The 20,026-nt window shown below is 46.4% G+C and overlaps 1 protein-coding gene across 1 annotated transcript in view; it reads right to left on the bottom strand.

The window, feature by feature from the left end:
* The window catches only part of LOC311243849 (acylamino-acid-releasing enzyme), a 62,229-nt gene that overhangs the window by 41,187 nt on the left and 1,016 nt on the right, over positions 1–20,026 (bottom strand). Inside the window, exons 2-11 of the mRNA XM_084333221.1 lie at positions 17,797–17,932; positions 17,399–17,474; positions 9,885–9,960; positions 8,944–9,050; positions 8,673–8,807; positions 8,314–8,405; positions 4,642–4,679; positions 2,754–2,939; positions 1,441–1,535; positions 905–971 (exon numbers count right to left, since the gene is read on the bottom strand). Coding sequence (XP_084189347.1) covers positions 905–971; positions 1,441–1,535; positions 2,754–2,939; positions 4,642–4,679; positions 8,314–8,405; positions 8,673–8,807; positions 8,944–9,050; positions 9,885–9,960; positions 17,399–17,474; positions 17,797–17,932 — 1,008 coding nt within the window. The remainder of the gene's footprint in view (positions 1–904; positions 972–1,440; positions 1,536–2,753; positions 2,940–4,641; positions 4,680–8,313; positions 8,406–8,672; positions 8,808–8,943; positions 9,051–9,884; positions 9,961–17,398; positions 17,475–17,796; positions 17,933–20,026) is intronic.

The following is a 20,026-nucleotide window of genomic DNA, read 5'->3' as shown; positions in this document are numbered from 1 at the left end:
CGAACTTTGTCCATTGCTGGCGAAGTTCGGCATCCACGGGAAAAGCGTGCAAAGACGTATTAGTAGTACTAGCTTTACAGCCAGGAACAGAACATGTCCTGTAAGGCCTGCGGGGTTTGCTGGGTTTGCTCATCGTGGAAGATATGAAGATATGAAGATGCAAGTGACCGCACTCCCGTTTTCTCGGCACCTCTGTATTCTCGATAGAATGGGGGCGGGCGTTAGGGGGCGGGCATTAGCTCCAACCACAGAGCCAATCGCATCACTGTGCGCTACCCAGCGGCTGTGTGACGCGTATTGGCCGTTCAAAAAAAATATGACCTGATTTACTAGACCAGGAAAGGGGCTGGGCTGAATCTCAGCAATCCGCCAATATGGTATTTAGACCCTAAAACACATTGATACAAACTCCTATTACTATAATACAATGCTAGAGACTGAAAAATGACATTTATAATACATAGCCCCTTTAAAGTTGTGTATCAAATATTTTCAAAGTTGTGTATCAAATGTTTTCAAAGTTGTGTACAGTGTGTCAAATGTTTTCAAAGTTGTGTATCAAATGTTTTTAAAGTTGTGTATCAAATGTTTTTAAAGTTGTGTATAAGCATATCTACAGTGCCACCACATGGATTCAATTGTAACTGCAGGATTCAGGTGAGTGTGTGCAAAGTGTGAATAGTTGAGTAAGTGGTAATTAAACAAGTACTCGATTACTCGTCCACATTCCTAGTAAGGATTGTATTCAGCTTGTAGATAAAGTAGGGCTGCACAATACAGTATCAATATTTATCCTATATCATCCATCTGTGTTATTATATTGTGTTTTGTTTTTTATATTGTGAAACGTGATACATTGCTCTGAATTTATGCACAACGGTAAATATTTTGTCAGATTTCTCACTTTTCTGATATGAACTATTGGAGAGGCAGGTTACGATCCTTGTTGTTACATCCACCTCGAAGAGATTCTGTGAGAGAGAGAGAGAGAGAGAGAGAGAGAGAGAGAGAGAGAGAGAGAGAGAGAGAGAGAGAGAGAGAGAGAGAGAGAGAGAGAGAGAGAGAGAGAGATGGGATGCGAGAGAGAGATGGGGTGCGAGAGAGAGAGAGAGACAGAGAGAGAGAGAGAGAGAGAGAGAGAGAGAGAGAGAGAGAGAGAGAGAGAGAGAGAGAGAGAGAGAGATAGGGGAAATATAACACAAGGAAGGATTACTGGCTCTGTGTATAATATGATGTAATGTAAATACATGACCACCACCACAAATAACCTAAGAACTTAATGCTCCCCGGTCAGCCGCCACCACAAATAACCTAAGAACCTAACACACCCCGGCCAGCCACCACCACTAATAATAACCTAAGAATCTAACGCACCCCGGCCAGCCACCACCACTAATAACCTGAGATCCTAACACATTGTGGCCAGTGTGTGTGTGTTACCTTCCAGTTCCTGTGTGCACTGCTGAAGACCACTCTCTTGCTGTCTGTGGACCAGCAATGAGATGGAAGGGCTTCATATATACCTGCAAACTCACCTAGAGAGAGAGAGAGAGAGAGAGAGAGAGAGAGAGAGAGAGAGAGAGAGAGAGAGAGAGAGAGAGAGAGAGATGGGATGACAGAGCAAGAGAGAGAGAGAAACTACGAGGGAGGACATGCTGCGTGTATAATATGACAGAAATCTACACCAATCCTGGGGTCAATTCAATTTCCAATTCAATGATGAACTAAATGTGAACATTGAAAATCGTTCTTCACCAGGTTCTTCTAATATTGGCACATGATAGTATGTTGACTGAATTGAAAATGTATTCCAAAACCGGCAATGTACGGTTCAAGAGAATACATGAGAAAATGTAGTACTACTGTATATGGCCGACTATACGACTACTATATGTATATATATATACTGTATATACTACTACATTCCAGTAGGGGTGGGAATCACCAGAGGCCTCACCATACGATATTATCACGATACTTAAGTCACGATACAATAGTATTGCGATTCAAAATATATTGCGATATGCTGAGTATTGCGATATTAATATTGCACGTGTGTGTGTGAGTGTGTGTGTGTGTGTGTGTGTGTGTGTGTGTGTGTGTGTGTGTGTGTGTGTGTGTGTGTGTGTGTGTGTGTGTGTGTGTGTGTGTGTGTGTGTGTGTGTGTGTGTGTGTGTGTGTGTGTGTGTGTGTGTGTGTGTGTGTGTGTGTGTGTGTGTGTGTGTGTGTGTGTGTGTTGTGGCAACCCCAAGCCACCACTGGGCTTGGTGATTGAAGGACGCTACGTAGCGACCCAATGGCTGGGCGCTGCCTGTCGCTAGAAGGTCATAAAGAGTGATTATCTAATCACGGCGCGGTGCACCTGTTGAGGAGGGGGAACTTAATGGAGCCGAAGAGCACCCTCTCAGTCTCTCATAGCAGCGCAAGGAGACAGGCCACAGAGCGGAGACGCCGCTCGGCCGACAGATTAATCGCTATAAAGCCATTATTGTTTATTAGAAAATAAAGAGTATGATTTTGGGAACTGCAACCTGTCTGTGTGTTGTTTATTCTGCCACCCCTACACCTGGAATTGCCACAGTGTGTGTGTGTGCGTGTGCGCGTGCGCGTGTGTGTGTGTGGACTACTGTACTATTACAGGTATTGAAATGAACAATGCAACTTCCTTATACAAAACAATAAATAAGTTATGCAGCCCCAGAGCCCTTCAACAACTGGGGGGTATGCTATGTAGTACTATATTATCAGCCTACCAGTCTGTGATGGTCTGTTGACAACGTCTAGCACTGTGGTGGTCTTCCTGCTCTCCAGCCTGTACAGCTGCAGACTGAGACACTGGCTGTGAGGCCCAAAGACCTGTCCCTGGAGGAACACCAGACTGGCTCTGTCTGGGCTGAGACGAGGACACGACACAGACATGTTGTCCCTGGATAGACATTCTGAAAGAGGAGGGACAGGTGTAAGAGAGGAGGGGGGAGGAGGGGGGAGAGGAGAGGGGAGGAGAGGAGAGGAGAAAGGAGGAGATGAGAGGAGAGGGGAGGAGAGAAGAGGAGGGAGGAGAATAGAGGAGAGGAGAGGAGGGGAGAGGAAGAGAGGGGAGGAGGGGAGATTAGAGGAGAGAAGAGGGGAGAGGGGAGTAGAGGATAGGAGGAGAGGAGGGGGAGGAAAGGAGTGGAGGGGAGAGGGGAGGAGAGGAAAGGAAAATAGTAGAGGAAAAGAGAGGAGGAGAGAGACGAGGAGAGAAGATATCAATATTGTCCCCATAGAGACATGTGTCATTTCAGCCCCATCCATCCCTCCAACCATAATGCTGTGTAGGCTAGTAGACATGTGACCACAATCTTGAGAGAAGAACTGTGTGTGTGTGTGTGTGTGTGTGTGTGTGTGTGTGTGTGTGTGTGTGTGTGTGTGTGTGTGTGTGTGTGTGTTAAGGCTGAGCCCGAACCCTGTTTTTAGGGTTCGAACGTTCGCCAGGGTTTATCGAACGAACGTTCGAACGTTCGTTTAAAAAAAAAATTTAATAAAGAAAATTTTTAATAAATTCTTTTTTTTCATTTTTTTTAATAATACATTTTTTTTTATTGTATTATTATAGATCCTACAGAGGGCGGCATTGCATAGTCTATTGGTGAAAAACATGTTTACAGTGGTGGCTGTTCATGTAAACATGTAATTAAACAAAGCACTCAGAAGAAAATAAACAAGCTACTGAATCAAAGTTACTATGATAAACAATAGCCCTTGCAGTCACGTAAGGGGCTAGATAAACAACGGCATTCGTTTTGTGGCATTAACGTTATATAGTTAGTGTTACACGTTCAATAACAGGTATTCACTCTTGGTCGACGGGGAGGGGAGCCGGGAGGAGAGGCGCACGCTCCTCAACAGACCCGTCCACCGTCTACCTCGGAACGACCGGGCTCCCAACACGCCTGCCGCCCGTCCGCCCTACCACCGTTCCGAGGTAGACGGTGGACGGGTCTGTCCACCGTGCGCCTGCTGTTGTTTCCAACGCAACCACCTCCCGCCATGAAGCTCGCGCTCCGTGGCCGAAAAAGGCTGGTATTCATTAATGATCCTTCTGCAGGTTCACCTACGGAAACCTTGTTACCGATTACTTCCTCGGCGGGGAGCTAACTACGGCTCCCCGGTAGCTACGGTAAGTCTGTTGAGGCTTCAAGCAAGCAGATCAATGGCGGCGTTGCCTGAAGTTAAAAACGAATAAACGCTTGCCGATTGGTGGTAACAGCAGAGGCGGGTGCAAGCGGTGTGACGTAATTGGCAGAATCGCCTGTCAATCAAAATAGAGCTCTGGTTGAGAAATAGTATCCCGCTGCAGCCCGGCAGACCATACTGGTTGAGCCGAGCGCCTGACGCGCCGCTTCACATCACCTCAACCCCGTGCGCATCCTTTATTTTTTTTTCACCGAACGTTCGAACCTATTAATTAAAGTCCGAATGTCAGCGTAACGAACGAACGTTCGGGCTCAGCCTTAGTGTGTGTGTGTGTGTGTGTGTGTGTGTGTGTGTGTGTGTGTGTGTGTGTGTGTGTGTGTGTGTGTGTGTGTGTGTGTGTGTGTGTGTGTGTGTATCGGTCAAATCATCAAATCAGAGAGAATATGAAGATGAACAATAACATACCACAGTGTCCATCCAGGTCAAGTTTGAACACAGCAGATCTGAAAGAAAGATTATAGATGTAAGGAAGTTAATCAATAGCATCACATTTACATTTACAGTAGTCATTTAGCTGACGCTTATATCCAAAGCGACTTACAAGTTCTGTACGACAAGTCATCAGGAAGGGCACAACTCTATCAGCTGAGTAGTAACAATGTTTATCAAAGTGTTGAGTGCTACAATGTAGGTTAGTATATTAGGACAAGTGCATGACAGTAAGGTTAGTTAGGGTAAGATTTTATTTAATTTCAGATAATGGTTGAAGAAGTGCGTCTTTATTCGACTGCGAAAGATTGGACGGGTTTTGGCTGTCCTAACTGTGGTGGGCAGTTCGTTCCACCATCACTTGAATTGAAGGGCTATTTTAACCATGTGATCTCTGTTTTGAACTGTCCACTGTTCTGTGAGATAATTAATGAGTGTAGTAAATCTGCACTGGCTGAAGTGTCCATTTAGATACTGATTAGGCACAAGCATGGAGGCTAAACATCAATATAAAGGCCTCCCTAAAGCTGGAAAGCTTGCTACTAGTTAGCCTCACTCGTTGGAACAGGTATATCCTATTAGAACAGTAATCTCCTATTAGAACAGTAATCTCCTATTAGAACAGTAATCTCCTATTAGAACAGTAATCTCCTATTGGAACAGTAATCTCCTATTAGAACAGTAATCTCCTATTAGAACAGTAATCTCCTATTAGAATAGTAATCTCCTATTGGAACAGTAATCTCCTATTAGAACAGTAATCTCCTATTAGAACAGTAATCTCCTATTAGAACAGTAATCTCCTATTAAGTTTCAAGTTTCTTTAATAGTTGTCATACAGAAGTACAGAATACTTTTATACAAAATGCTTCTTACTGTTACGCTCCAGAGACTGTGCAAGACAAGATAAGTATGAAATAAAATAACATAGTATAGTATGTAAATTAGAAGTAAAAAAATGAGGTCACAGTGTTCAGTATAGACATATGTACAATGTTCGATGCAGAATAGACGTAACTGAGTTACCATATAATATACAATACTATGCAGTGTACTAATATACAATACTATATAGTGCAAGGCAGAAATGGGATGAGGTGCAATTTAGGTACAATTTACAGTAGGTGTACGAGTTGTAGTGCAAATCCTTTATCAATAAATATAAAGTGTGTTTGTGTGATCTAAAGTGTGGAGAGTGGGTGCTGCAGTGTGTTGTTTGTTTAAGTGAGTGCGTGCGTGTGGGTGTGTGTGCTGTGTGCATTTGATGGTTGTTGTATAGTGTTTATTGTTCGTTTAGCAGCTTGATGGCCTGGGGATAGAAGCTTCTTCTGAGTCTTTCTGTGCTCGCCTTAAGACTCCGGTATCGCTTGCCTGACCGCAGCAGTTCAAAGAGGCAGTTGTTCGGGTGGCTCGAGTCCTTAATAATTCTCTTAGCCTTCCCCCTACACCGCTTGTTGTAAATGTTCTGGAGGGTGGGAAGCCCCCCTCCAATTGTGCGTTCGGCTGAACGTGTCACTCTTTGTAGTCTGCTACGGTCTTGTGCAGTGCTATTCCCAAACCAGGAGGTGATGTTGCCAGTCAGGATGCTCTCTATTGTACATGAGTAGAAGTTCCTAAGGATCTTCTGACTGACTTGGAACTTCCTTAGGCGCCTGAGGAAGTAGAGGCGTTGTCGTGCCTTCTTCACAACACTGTTAATGTGTGTGGTCCATGTCAAGTCCTCGGATATGTGGGCTCCGAGGTACTTGAAACTGTTCACTCTCTCAACCGGTGCCCCGTCGATGCTGAGGGGGCTGTAGTCCTTGACCCCCGACCTCCTGAAGTCCACAATCATCTCTTTTGTTTTGCTGACGTTCAGGGAGAGGCAGTTCTCCTGACACCACTGTGACAGATTTTCTACCTCTTCCAGGTAGGCCCTCTCGTCGTTGGCAGAGATCAGGCCCACCACTACTGTGTCATCAGCAAATTTGATGATTGTGTTGTTGTTCCGCTGTGCCACGCAGTCATGTGTGTACAGGGAGTAGAGGAGGGGGCTCAGAACACAGCCCTGGGGGGCCCCTATGTTGAGCGTGATGGATGAGGAGGTGCAGTTGCCTGCTCTTACCACCTGGGGTCTGCCCGTCAGGAAGTCCAAGACCCACTGGCAGAGGTCATAGTTCAAGCCCAGGTCTCTGAGCTTGGCTATGAGTTTGGAGGGGACTATGGTATTGAATGCTGAGCTGTAGTCGATGAACAGCATTCTCACATAGTTCCCCTGCCTCTTGTCCAGGTGTGATGCTGCTGTGTGCAGCACATGGGCTATGGCGTCCTCCGTGGACCTGTTGGGGCGATATGCAAATTGCAGGGGGTCCAGGTTGATGGGGAGGGAGGAACAGATGTAGCCCTTCACTAGCTTCTCAAAGCACTTCATGGCTATGGAGGTGAGGGCTACAGGGCGGTAGTCGTTGAGGCAAGCGGGCGTAGATTTTTTGGGTACAGGGATGACGGTGGACTTCTTCAGACAGGTGGGGATGACAGCCTGTTCCAAGGACAGGTTGAAGATGTCAGTGAATACCGGGGCCAGTTGGTCGGCACAGACTTTTAGGACGCGGCCGGGGATGCCGTCCGGTCCTGCTGCCTTCCTGATATTCACTTTTTTAAAGATCCGTCTCACCTCATGCTCTGTTACCCTGAACACTGAGTCTCCATCAGCAGACCCCCCCCCCCCCCTCATTGCTGTGGTTTGTAGGCTGGTGTTGTTATTCACAGCCTCAAACCTCGCATAGAAGGAGTTGAGATCATTTGCTAAGGATATGTCACTGTTCAGCTTGAGGGAGGTGCCTTTGTAATCTGTCATTGTTCTGAGGCCCTGCCACATGCCTCTAGAGTCAGCCTGTTCAAACTGAAGTTCAACAGTAATCTCCTATTGGAACAGTAATCTCCTATTAGAACCGTAATCTCCTATTAGAACAGTAATCTCCTACATGAACAGTTACCTCCTATTGGTACAGTTATCCCCCTATTGGAACAGTTACCTCCTATTGGAACAGTTACCTCCTATTGGAGCAGTTATCCCCCTATATGAACAGTAGTCTCCTATTGGAACAGTAATCTCATTATTGGATTAGTAGTCTCCTATTGGAACAGATATATTTTATTAGAACAGTTACCTCCTATTGGAACAGTTATCTCTTATTAGAACAGTAGTCTCCTATTGGAACAGAAATCTCCTATTGGTGGCACAGTGGTGTAGTGGTTAACACAGTCGCCTCACAGCAAGAAGGTCCTGGGTTCGATTCCCGCTTGGGGACCAGGTTGCTGTGTTGCCAGGTACCCAGGTGGGGTATCTCCTTAGATAAACTTGGAAAAACATGCACAACAGATCGCTAACGCTGTCGCGTTCCTGAAGAAGACGGACAGGAGCACTTGGATTGGTTCCCGGGGCGCGGCCCCATGCTGCAGCCCATGTCTGCTCCCGGGTGCCCTTGGGGGAAAGGACGACGGGATGGGTCAAGCGCAGAGAGACTTTTCATCTGCGACTCAGTGCATGTGTGTGTGTGTGTGTGTGTGTGTGTTCCTGTGGGTCGCCCATCTCACATGTGTGTGTGTTAATCGTATTAAAGACTTCTTCTTCTACTTGGAACAGTAGTCTCCTATTGGAACAGGTACCTCCTATTAGAACAGAACTTGAGGCCCAGTCTGAAGGGTTCATGCCACCAGCCGACAAACACCACCGCCTGACCCCCTGGAGCCCACAGTGCCTGTGGAAAGGTGCGCGCACATACACGCACACGCACACACACACACGCACACACACAAATCAACATAAGGACACGCAAGCAGGCATGACATTTGACCATGCATATACTGTACACACATACATTGAAATTAGTTTATATGTCAGAGCACAATAGGACAATTACTTTTCATATGCATGTGTGTTTTCATGCACTTGTGTGTATTTGTCCGTCTTTCTGTGTTTTCATGTCTGTGTGTGTATATTTGTGAGTGTGTGTGGGAGTCCTGACCTGTCCAGGTGAGACATGTGACGGCATCCCCTGCAGGACGTTGAGCGTCCCTCTCTCTACGTCCAACACACACACCACTGGAGTGCTCTTACCCGTCAGACCCTCCCCCCAGTCCTCACAATACACACTCTTGTCCTGGAGAGAAAAACACAACCTTGCTTTGGCTCCTGAAGATACATTCTGTGTGGCTGAACCTTTGTTAGCATATGTGTGTGTGTGTGTGTGACTGTGTGTGTGTGTGTGTGTGTGTGTGTGTGTGTGTGTGTGTTACCTTCCCATTAGTGGATGGTCCATCCTGTGATTCTGCGCTCCTGCTCCTCTCAGCTATATAAAGTAACCTGCTCTGACACTCTGACCATTCCAGACAACCAAACTGAGCTGGAGAGAGAGAGAGAGAGAGAGAGAGAGAGAGAGAGAGAGAGAGAGAGAGAGAGAGAGAGAGAGACAGACAGACAGACAGACAGACAGACAGACAGACAGACAGACAGACAGACAGACAGACAGACAGACAGACAGACAGACAGACAGACAGACAGACAGACAGACAGACAGACAGACAGACAGACAGAGAGAGAGAGAGAGACAGACAGACAGACAGACAGACAGACAGACAGACAGACAGACAGACAGACAGACAGACAGACGCACACGCACACGCACACGCACACACACAGCACACATCAACACCACAAAAAGAAGTTGGCATCTAACCAGGGTGCAAATGTAGCAGTAAAGTGCATAACAATGTACAGGTCAGGTGTGTAATATACAGTGGATATACAGTAATATACAGTGTAACAAGTGATTACATGGAATATATACAGTATAATAAAGCTAGTAAATATGTTAATCTGATGTATGTACAGAATTATTATGATACAAGTATAAATATAGTAATATACTATGGTAGTAAGTAAGCCATACTGGTCAGCGGTATTACTAATAAGAGTAGGTATGGGATATATACAGATATAGATAACGTGCAGCGTCTCCAGTGCAGAGTGGATATATATCCAGATATATTCATACAAAATATCTCTACATTTGTCCTTTAGTTAGCGTTCCTCAATGGAACCAAGGCCTTAGGCTAGCCACAAGCTAAGAGTAGTTGGTATGACAAGTGTCTGGTGTGAGATATACTGTAAGATAAATTATATTATAAATCAAAATTCTAACTGTCAGGGTATTCCCTCTGATACGATCCACTCTTACCATCCTCGTAGACTCCGCCATGTTTGTTGACTGCCGTCAGGTCAAGGCATTTACTGAGGCCCTGGCAGCCCCATATCTAAACAACAATATAGGAAAAGAATAATACATCTTACCTGATCAGTGATGAAGAGGTGGCTGAAAAGTTATGTGACTATACCACCCTGTAAAGATGCGTTTACATTCCTGTGGTTACATGTATTATTTATTACAGACTTTTAGTTTTGTAAAGCACATTGTAACTACGTACAAAATACATAAATAAATCTGTATTGATTGATTTATTGATTTATTGACTGATAGCCACCATCCACCATATTTCTTAAAGTGGGGCAACAGTGGCTCGGGAGGTAGAGCATTCGTCTGGTAATCCGGAGGTTCCTGGTTCGATTCCCGCTCCTCCCAGGCAGTGTGTCATAGTGTCCTTGAGCGAGACACTTAACCCCTAATTGCTCTCGATGAGCAGGTTGGCACCTTGCATGGTCGCCTCTGCCGTTTGGTGTGTGAATGTGTGAGTGAATGGGTGAAATGTGAGGAACAAGTAGAAAAAAGGGTAGGGACCGCACTCTAGGAATATCGTTTGTTTTAATACGCACAAAACGTTTTCGACCGTCCGGCCTTCATCAGTGTGCAATGAAGAATGGTTGCAACAAACAAGCCTTAACTAGGCTGTGATCGACATCATGACAGGTGGAAACAATCACTAATTAATTAGCACAGCCTAGGTTGACATCATGACAGGTGGAAACAATCAGTAATTAGCATAGGATAGGTTGACAACATGACAGGTGGATCCAATCAGTAATTAGCACAGGCTAGGTTGATGGGTAGACTTCTCATCACAGTGACCATGAATGCGTAATGGGGGAAGTGTTTGTTGAGGAGAGCCGCGGTGTTTGAAAGTTGGCAACAGTTAAATTATACCGGGGGTATGGAGTCAGCACCAGTGTGGGAGGCTGGCTCCCGCTGTCGTGCTGTGTATACGGGGGACGGCAAGGAGTATGTGGGATATGTTTGCTGGGTCGGAGGTGAAAATTGCCTGGTCAAGTTTGACGGCCATAAAAGTGACGTGACGATGAAAGTGTCTGACTTGCGGGTCCTTGGTGGGCTGATCTCGACGTCGGGAGCTAAGGCAGGTAGTGGCAGTGAGGGAGGTGACGAAAGGGACGGGGACGGTCGTGATAGGGGAAGGGAGTCGGATAGTGGCAGTATGGAGTGTGGTGCGGGGGGTGAGAGAGCAGGGGAGAAGGGTGGAGTAAGGTGGAGAAGGGGAGCAGGGACAGTGAGGGGAAGGGGCTTAAGAGGAAGAAGGGTAGGGGAGATAGCTCAAGTGGGTCAGAAGGCGAGGGTAGAGGGAATGATATTGCAGAAGTGATTCATATAGTGGTTAGGTTTGAGGGGGAGGGGGGAGTGAGGAAATTAGGGATGTTCGAGTTGCCCAAACTCATTGATGAGCAATTAGGTGAGGTAAAGTTTGCAAGAGTTTTGGGAGATGGGAATCTGGCCATAGGGTGTGTAAGTGTGGAGCAGGTGGAGAAGGCTAGGAAGATGAGGAGCATTGGAGGAGTTGGTATAAGTAAGGTAGTGAGAGTAGGGGAGAAGAGGGAGGGGGGGTGTAAGGGGGTGATAGCTAGGGTACCGGTCGAGGTTAGCGTAGAGCAGCTGGTGGGAGATTTGAGGAGAAACGTGCGTAATGGGAAAGTTAAGAGTGCAGAAAGGATGAAGAGGGGAGCAGATAGGATAGAGACGGAGACAGTAGTAATTCAGTTTGAAGGTGAGGTTTTTCCTAGTGAGGTGTTTGTAGGGTATATGGTGTATAGGGTTGGGGAGTTTGTTCAGAGGGGAGCATGTCTATGTTCCCCGGGTCCTATGTTCCCCCGTAGCGATAGATAGTCAGACCACCAGCCCTGATTCCAAACTCTAACCTTAACCAACTTCGAAAGAGGGCCTAAGCTTAACCAGTTCGAAACAAGGCGGACATTAATAATTAATAAAATAATAAAAATTAATCAAATGTTCAATCAATCAATCAATCAATCGGGAACATAGGACCCGGGGAACATAGAACCCGGGGAACATAGGGATGACCCCGTTCAGAATCCTCTGAGGTGTTATAGGTGCCAGGAGTTTGGGCATATAGCCGTTACGTGTAGGAAGGGACAGAGGTGTGCGAGGTGTGGCAGGGAACATGACTATGGGAAGTGTGGAGAGGGAGTGAAGCTGAAGTGTTGTAGTTGTGGTGGGGAGCATAGTGTAGCGTTTAGGGGTTGTGAGGTGATGAAGAGGGAGGTTGTGGTTCAGAGAGTGAGAAGGGAGGGTAAGTTATCGTATGCAGAGGCGGCTAGGAGGGTAGGACAGGGAAGTCAAGATAGGGTGCAGGGGTTTGGAGAAGGGCATTTGGCAGAAAGGGTAGGACAGGAGGATAGAGAGAGGGTGTGGGAGGAGACATTTAGTATTGTGGCCTTCGTGGCAGGGGTAGTTAATGCTACGGCAATGATTAAGGGCAAAACAGAGAGAATAAAGATGATTGTTAGGGTAGCGGTTCAACATTTGGGCATGGAAGGTTTGGAATGGGAGGAGGTGGTTAGGGAATTGGAGAAGGGTGTTGTGAGTAACCAAGAAGTCCAGAGTCAGCCCACAGGAGGCAAGGAGTGTCTCACAGAGGGGGGCTCAGTCAGGAAGTAGCAGCATTAGCTGCACTTCATGATGGTGAAGGGAAACGGACATTGTAGGAGGTAAAGGATACCAGAAGATGGCGGTAATGCCCCAAACAATTGGTGGCCAACTGCCGTAAAACCTCAAAAAGAAGAAGAAGAAGATGAATGCGTAATGGCTATAGGCTATGATGTAGAAACGATGCCATCCTGGATAGATATATTATGCAACAATATACACATATTACAATACAACATTTAAAAGTCTGTATGGAAATCAAGCCTGCCTGTAAGCCAATTATAGACTCAAACAATAATTGATGGTGCCTGGTGTTCTGTTCCTTTCTTTCTTACGGAACAGTTATTTTCTTTCAACTTGATTTACAGTGGCCATGGCTGAGTTAAGGCACTGCTTTGGGTAGCCCTTTTCACCAAATCTTCCCAACATACTCTCACTTCTCGGAGTGGAACTCCTTACTTATGTCCTTACTTATGATCCATTTAGTTCCGTTATTAAGTCCACAGTCTTGAAACACTGGCACATTCTATCATCAGATACAACCTTAAATCACCGCTTTCAACACCCTCCGCGCTTCACGCATAAAAGGGCTACTAACCTGAGGGACCACCTCGGTAGAGTGGACTCTAGTCATATTCACTTTTATTTATGGAAGCTTCCCATGTAGAGCATGCATATCTTGTCAAAACATGGTCAAAACAAACACATTCCACGACTCCTATACTGGGAAGAATTACAAGATCAGATCTCTAATAACGTGCAATTCCACACATATAAGTGTATTTATTATTCTGTCAGTGTAAAAATATTATGTCGGACAGACATCCCGCAAATAAAAAAAATCAGATTGAACAAACACAGAAGCAATATAAAACGGGCCGACATTAATTCTCCCGTGGCACGACATTTTTACGAAATGGATCATAAAATCAGTGACAGTGAAGTGTATAGGTTTGGAGATGGTATATCTTAATAGAAGGGGTGGCAACCATGAACAACTCCTTTTGCAGCATGAATGTGTCTGGATTCATCGGCTCAAATCGATGTTTCCATCTGGTATGAACGAAGAGTTTAATTTGGCTCCATTCGTGTAGGTGGAGTCTTAGCCTACTAACCGGTCTACTCTATAAACACTCAATGACTAGTGCACTGATTTATGAACGGTCTAAACAACCTGATACTCCCAGTGTATGTGCTACAGTCTTTTAAATGTTGTATACGTGTATATTATTTGTTGCATAATATATCTATCTATGATAACACTGTCGCCTCACAGCAAGAAGGTCCAGGGTTCGATTCCCGCTTGGGGACCAGGTTTCCATGATGCCAGTTACCCAGGTGGGGTATCTCCCAGGCCTTTCTGTGTGGAGTTTGCATGTTCTCCCCGTGCTCGCAAGGATCCCCCCCCCCCCCCCCGATAAGATAAACCCAATGGAAAAACATGCACAACAATAGATCGCTAACACTGTGGCGTCCTTGACGAAGACGGACAGGAGCACTTGGATTGGTCCCCTGGCGCGGCTCATGTTGACGCCTGTCTGCTCCCGGCTGCCCTTGGGGGGGAAGGACGACGGGATGGGTTAATCGCAGATACGAATCGCATGCGTGCCGATTGATGACCTCTGAGCTCTGAGCAGGTCCTAAATTTTTTTTTTATTATTTTATCCAGGATGGCATCGTTTCTACATCATAGCCTATAGCCATTACGCATTCATGGTCACTGTGATGAGAAAAAAGTCTACCCGTCAACCTAGCCTGTGCTAATTACTGATTGTTTCCACCTGTCATGATGTTAACCTAGCCTGTGCTAATTACTGATTGTTTCCACCTGTCATGATGTTAACCTAGCCTGTGCTAATTACTGATGGTTTCCACCTGTCATGATGTCAACCTAGGCTGTACTAATTACTGATTGTTTCCACCTGTCATGTTGTCGGTCACAGCCTAGTTAAGGCTTGTTTGTTGCAACCATTATTCATTGCACACTGATGAAGGCCGGACGGTCGAAAACGTTTTGTGCGTATTAAAACAAACAATATTCCTTGAGTGCGGTCCCTACCCTTTTTTCTACTTGTGAGTGACTTACTATTTTTGGACTACGCACCTGTCTGAGTGCAGTGGTTACCTTCTCTACTTCTAAAATGTGAGGAACAAATTGTAAAGCGCTTTGGATAAAAGCACTATATAAATGCGCCATTTATTTACCATTTAAAGTGTAAATGGAAATGAGGCTCTTGAGTGCCATATATCTAGCCTGGATCCAGTGCCATGAATCACACACTTCTGCAGAATCCTTTCCAAATTCCATAATTATATCATTCAATTCATGTGATTCTGGGGAATCCCTGTATCGCCTGAACTGAATCATAGAACACAGTGCTACTTCCACCGGGCAAACAGACTACTGACAGACAGACTCTAAATTATCACACAAGCAGACACCTTGTGACTTATAAACCACACAAGCACATTTATTACACACACCGCTGCTAACATATAATGTACCTTGTATAGTATAGTTTGTATAGATAGAATATATGTTGTGTATTATGTTTAGTCTATTATGTTTAGTTTTAGTTTATAATTTAAAGTTTATAGTTTAGTATAATTTGTATAGAATATGTGTATTATGTTTAGTTTATAGTTTATTTATAGCTTATCTAGTTTATAGTTATAGTTTATAATTCATAGTTATAGCTTATAGTTATAGTGTGTGTGTATATAGATAGAATACATTGTGTATTATGTTTACAAATCTACTACGGTTGAGGAGCCGGGAAAAACAAGCATCTCAGGTTTTTCCGAATGCATGCACATTTAAAAAAGCTGTGACAATAAAATAATCTGAATCTGAATCTGTATCTGAATCTGAATTATACAAATTTTGGAAAATGGGCAGAAGTGGGAAAATCAGGGGAGTGGATCCATCCTATCATCCAGTACATCCAGACACACCACTGATCCTCACCTCCAGGAGCTGGTGACCCCCTGTCTCCCAGTACATCCAGACACACCACTGATCCTCACCTCCAGGAGCAGGTGACCCCCTGTCTCCCAGTACATCCAGACACACCACTGATCCTCACCTCCAGGAGCAGGTGACCCCCTGTCTCCCAGTACATCCAGACACACCACTGATCCTCACCTCCAGGAGCAGGTGACCCCGTCTCCCAGTACATCCACCAGACACACCACTGATCCTCACCTCCAGGAGCAGGTGACCCCCTGTCTCCCAGTACATCCACCAGACACACCACTGATCCTCACCTCCAGGAGCAGGTGACCCCCTGTCTCCCAGTACATCCACCAGACACACCACTGATCCTCACCTCCAGGAGCTGGTGACCCCCTGTCTCCCAGTACATCCAGACACACCACTGATCCTCACCTCCAGGAGCTGGTGACCCCCTGTCTCCCAGTACATCCAGACACACCACTGATCCTCACCTCCAGGAGCTGGTGACCCCCTGTCTCCCAGTACATCCAGACACACCACTGATCCTCACCTCCAGGAGCAGGTGACCCCCTGTCTCCCAGTACATCCAGACACACCACTGATCCTCACCTCCAGGAGCTGGTGACCCCCTGTCTCCCAGTACATCCAGACACATGACACTGATCCTCACCTCCAGGAGCAGGTGACCCCCTGTCTCCCAGTACATCCAGACACACCACTGATCCTCACCTCCAGGAGCAGGTGACCCCCTGTCTCCCAGTACATCCAGACACACCACTGATCCTCACCTCCAGGAGCAGGTGACCCCCTGTCTCCCAGTACATCCAGACACACCACTGATCCTCACCTCCAGGAGCAGGTGACCCCCTGTCTCCCAGTACATCCAGACACACCACTGATCCTCACCTCCAGGAGCAGGTGACCCCCTGTCTCCCAGTACATCCACCAGACACACCACTGATCCTCACCTCCAGGAGCTGGTGACCCCCTGTCTCCCAGTACATCCAGACACACCACTGATCCTCACCTCCAGGAGCAGGTGACCCCCTGTCTCCCAGTACATCCACCAGACACACCACTGATCCTCACCTCCAGGAGCAGGTGACCCCCTGTCTCCCAGTACATCCAGACACATGACACTGATCCTCACCTCCAGGAGCAGGTGACCCCCTGTCTCCCAGTACATCCAGACACACCACTGATCCTCACCTCCAGGAGCAGGTGATCCCCTGTCTCCCAGTACATCCAGACACACCACTGATCCTCACCTCCAGGAGCAGGTGACCCCCTGTCTCCCAGTACATCCACCAGACACACCACTGATCCTCACCTCCAGGAGCAGGTGACCCCCTGTCTCCCAGTACATCCAGATTCCAGACACATGACACTGATCCTCACCTCCAGGAGCAGGTGACCCCCTGTCTCCCAGTACATCCACCAGACACACCACTGATCCTCACCTCCAGGAGCAGGTGACCCCCTGTCTCCCAGTACATCCAGACACACCACTGATCCTCACCTCCAGGAGCTGGTGACCCCCTGTCTCCCAGTACATCCAGACACACCACTGATCCTCACCTCCAGGAGCAGGTGACCCCCTGTCTCCCAGTACATCCACCAGACACACCACTGATCCTCACCTCCAGGAGCAGGTGACCCCCTGTCTCCCAGTACATCCACCAGACACACCACTGATCCTCACCTCCAGGAGCAGGTGACCCCCTGTCTCCCAGTACATCCACCAGACACACCACTGATCCTCACCTCCAGGAGCTGGTGACCCCCTGTCTCCCAGTACATCCACCAGACACACCACTGATCCTCACCTCCAGGAGCTGGTGACCCCCTGTCTCCCAGTACATCCACCAGACACACCACTGATCCTCACCTCCAGGAGCTGGTGACCACCCGTCTCCCTGATAACAGCCCTCAGCTCCCCAGATGGAGAGTACTGGCTCAGCAATCTGGTTACAACGGAGAGAGGAGCAACGCTGTAACTCACTTCACACCAAAGACATCAATACATTTATTTTCCATGTCTATTCCATTACCTTCCTATCTGCGTCAATGTTTATGTTCACTTGATCATTTTAGAGTTGAATAGTTGATTTATCGCGAGTCACAACAATCACTTAACCAGGAAATGAAGCCTAGTAGGCCTAATATCTCTCTTGACCTGAAGCCTAGTAAGCGTTGATATCTCCCTTGGCCTGAAGCCTAATATCTCCCTTGGTCTCATGGGGGTTCTCCGTTGTCTGACCAGTACATTTTATATAGTGTACTTACTCTCCGTGTGCAGGTATGCAGGGGCCTGGTGTGCTGACTACTATGATGTGATGTGAGTCGTTGGCATCTTCTTTCACAGTCCACTGCTGGCTGTAGCGTAGCCTAGAGCCCCGGACCAGGTCTGTCTGACTCCATTCTGCGACAGAGAAACGTGGTGAATGGGTGGACAGGCAAATGTATTTACAGTCGGGTCCATAAATATTTGGACATTGACACAATTTTCACAATTTTGTCTCTGTACACCACCACAATGGACTTGAAATTAAACAATGTGCTTTAAGTGCAGACTGTCCGCTTTAATTTGAGGGTATTTACATCCAAATCAGGTGAACCGTGTACTGTAGGAATTACAAGTTTCTACATGTGCACCCCTCTTTTTAAGGGACCAAAAGTAGTCACTTTAAATAATACTTGGTTGCAAATCCTTTGCAGTCAATGACAGCCTGAAGTCTGGAACCCATAGACATCCCCAGACGCTGGTGATGCTCTGCCAGGCTTCTACTGCAACTGTCTTCAGTTCCTGCTTGTTCTTACATTTACATTTAGTCATCTAGCTGACGCTTTTATCCAAAGTGACTTACAAGTTCTGTACGACAAGTCAGCAGGAAGGGTTCAACTCTTTCAGCTGAGTAACAATGTTCATCAAACAAAGTTGAAACATGGGTGCTGCAGTGGAAGAGTGCATCATAGTAGAAGACAATAAGGTTAGTGTTTTGTTTTTTTCCTTCTTTCATTTCAGATATTGATTGAAGAAGTGTGTTTTTAGTCAACGGCGAAAGATTGGTCGTGTTTCGGCTGTCCTAACTGTGGTGGGAAGTTCGTTCCACCATTGTGGAGCTCGGACCGAGAATAGGCGGCTTCTCTTTGATGACCGTCCCGGAGCTTGGATAGGAGCTCCCTTCAGTTTTGTCTTCAGCAAGTGAAATGCATGCTCAATTGGATCCAGGTCAGGTGATTGCAAATACTGCGGCATGGTCATGCTGGACCTACAAAAGGCCTTCGACACTGTCAATCACACCATTCTGATTGACAAGCTAAAAGCAATTGGTTTTGATAGTCTATCAGTGAGCTGGATGCAATCCTACCTGGAGGGGAGAGAGCAGATGGTGGAGGTAAACGGGACCCTATCCCCCCCCCCTCACAGTAAGCTGTGGTGTTCCACAAGGAAGCATACTAGGTCCGCTACTGTTCCTAATTTATGCAAATGACATGTCGTCAGCTTGTGACTGCAACTTGTTCCTGTTTGCGGACGACTCAGCCCTGCTGGTCTCTGACAAGAACAAGTTACAGGTTGAAAAAACCCTCAGCTCAGAACTAGGCAAAATCTGCATATGGCTCGCTGATAACAAACTATCATTACACATGGGCAAAACAGAGTCCATTCTCTTCGGTTCAAATAACAAACTCAGCAAGACCGACGGCTTCTCAGTTACAGTGGGTGACAATATTGTCACAAGGAAAGAAGATATTACCTACCTGGGTTCCATCCAGAGGCAAATCTTTCCTGTGACAAAATGGCATCCAATGTAATAAAAAAAGTCAACCAACGAACTCGATTCTTGTACCGGATCTCCTCACTGGTAAACAAGAATACCCTGAAGACTCTGGCAGGAGCACTCATTCAAGGGTACTACGACTATGCTTGCACCTCATGGTACCAAAGCACCTCAAAGGCGCTAAAAACAAAATTACAAACATCTCAAAACAAACTGGTCAGACTACTGCTTGACCTTACTCCTAGAACCCACCTCACCCCTGCCCACTTTGACAACCTAGGATGGCTTAGAGTAGACGACAGAGTACAGCAACTTGCAATGGGCCTGGTCTACAAGATACACTACACGACCAAGGTACCCATGTACATGTCAAAATACTTCCCAAAGGTCAGTGAATACCACGATCACAACACCAGAGGGAGCTCCACAAATCATGTTAAACCCAGATTCGGCTCAAACAAGGGACTAAACACGTTTCGCAATTATGCCACATCAATGTGGAACGCCCTACCAAAAGCTGTAAAGGAATTGTGAATTACTACCCACTTTCAAAAACACTCTCAAAAAACACCTACGGGAGACTGCAATTCGAAACTGGCCCCTGTAAATGTCCTAACAACCCCCTCCAATGTACAGTAAATTACCAAGTATGGTCTTGTCAATATTCCAATGTACAGTTTTGTTTGTACAGTTGTACAGTGTCCCCCACCCACCCCTCATACCCAACCTCCCCC

Source organism: Notolepis coatsorum, assembly GCF_963971535.1.
Source record: "Notolepis coatsorum genome assembly, chromosome: 17".
Taxonomy (NCBI): domain Eukaryota; kingdom Metazoa; phylum Chordata; class Actinopteri; order Aulopiformes; family Paralepididae; genus Notolepis; species Notolepis coatsorum.
Note: the sequence above shows the minus strand (reverse complement) of the source record. Positions and strands in the feature narration are given on the sequence as shown.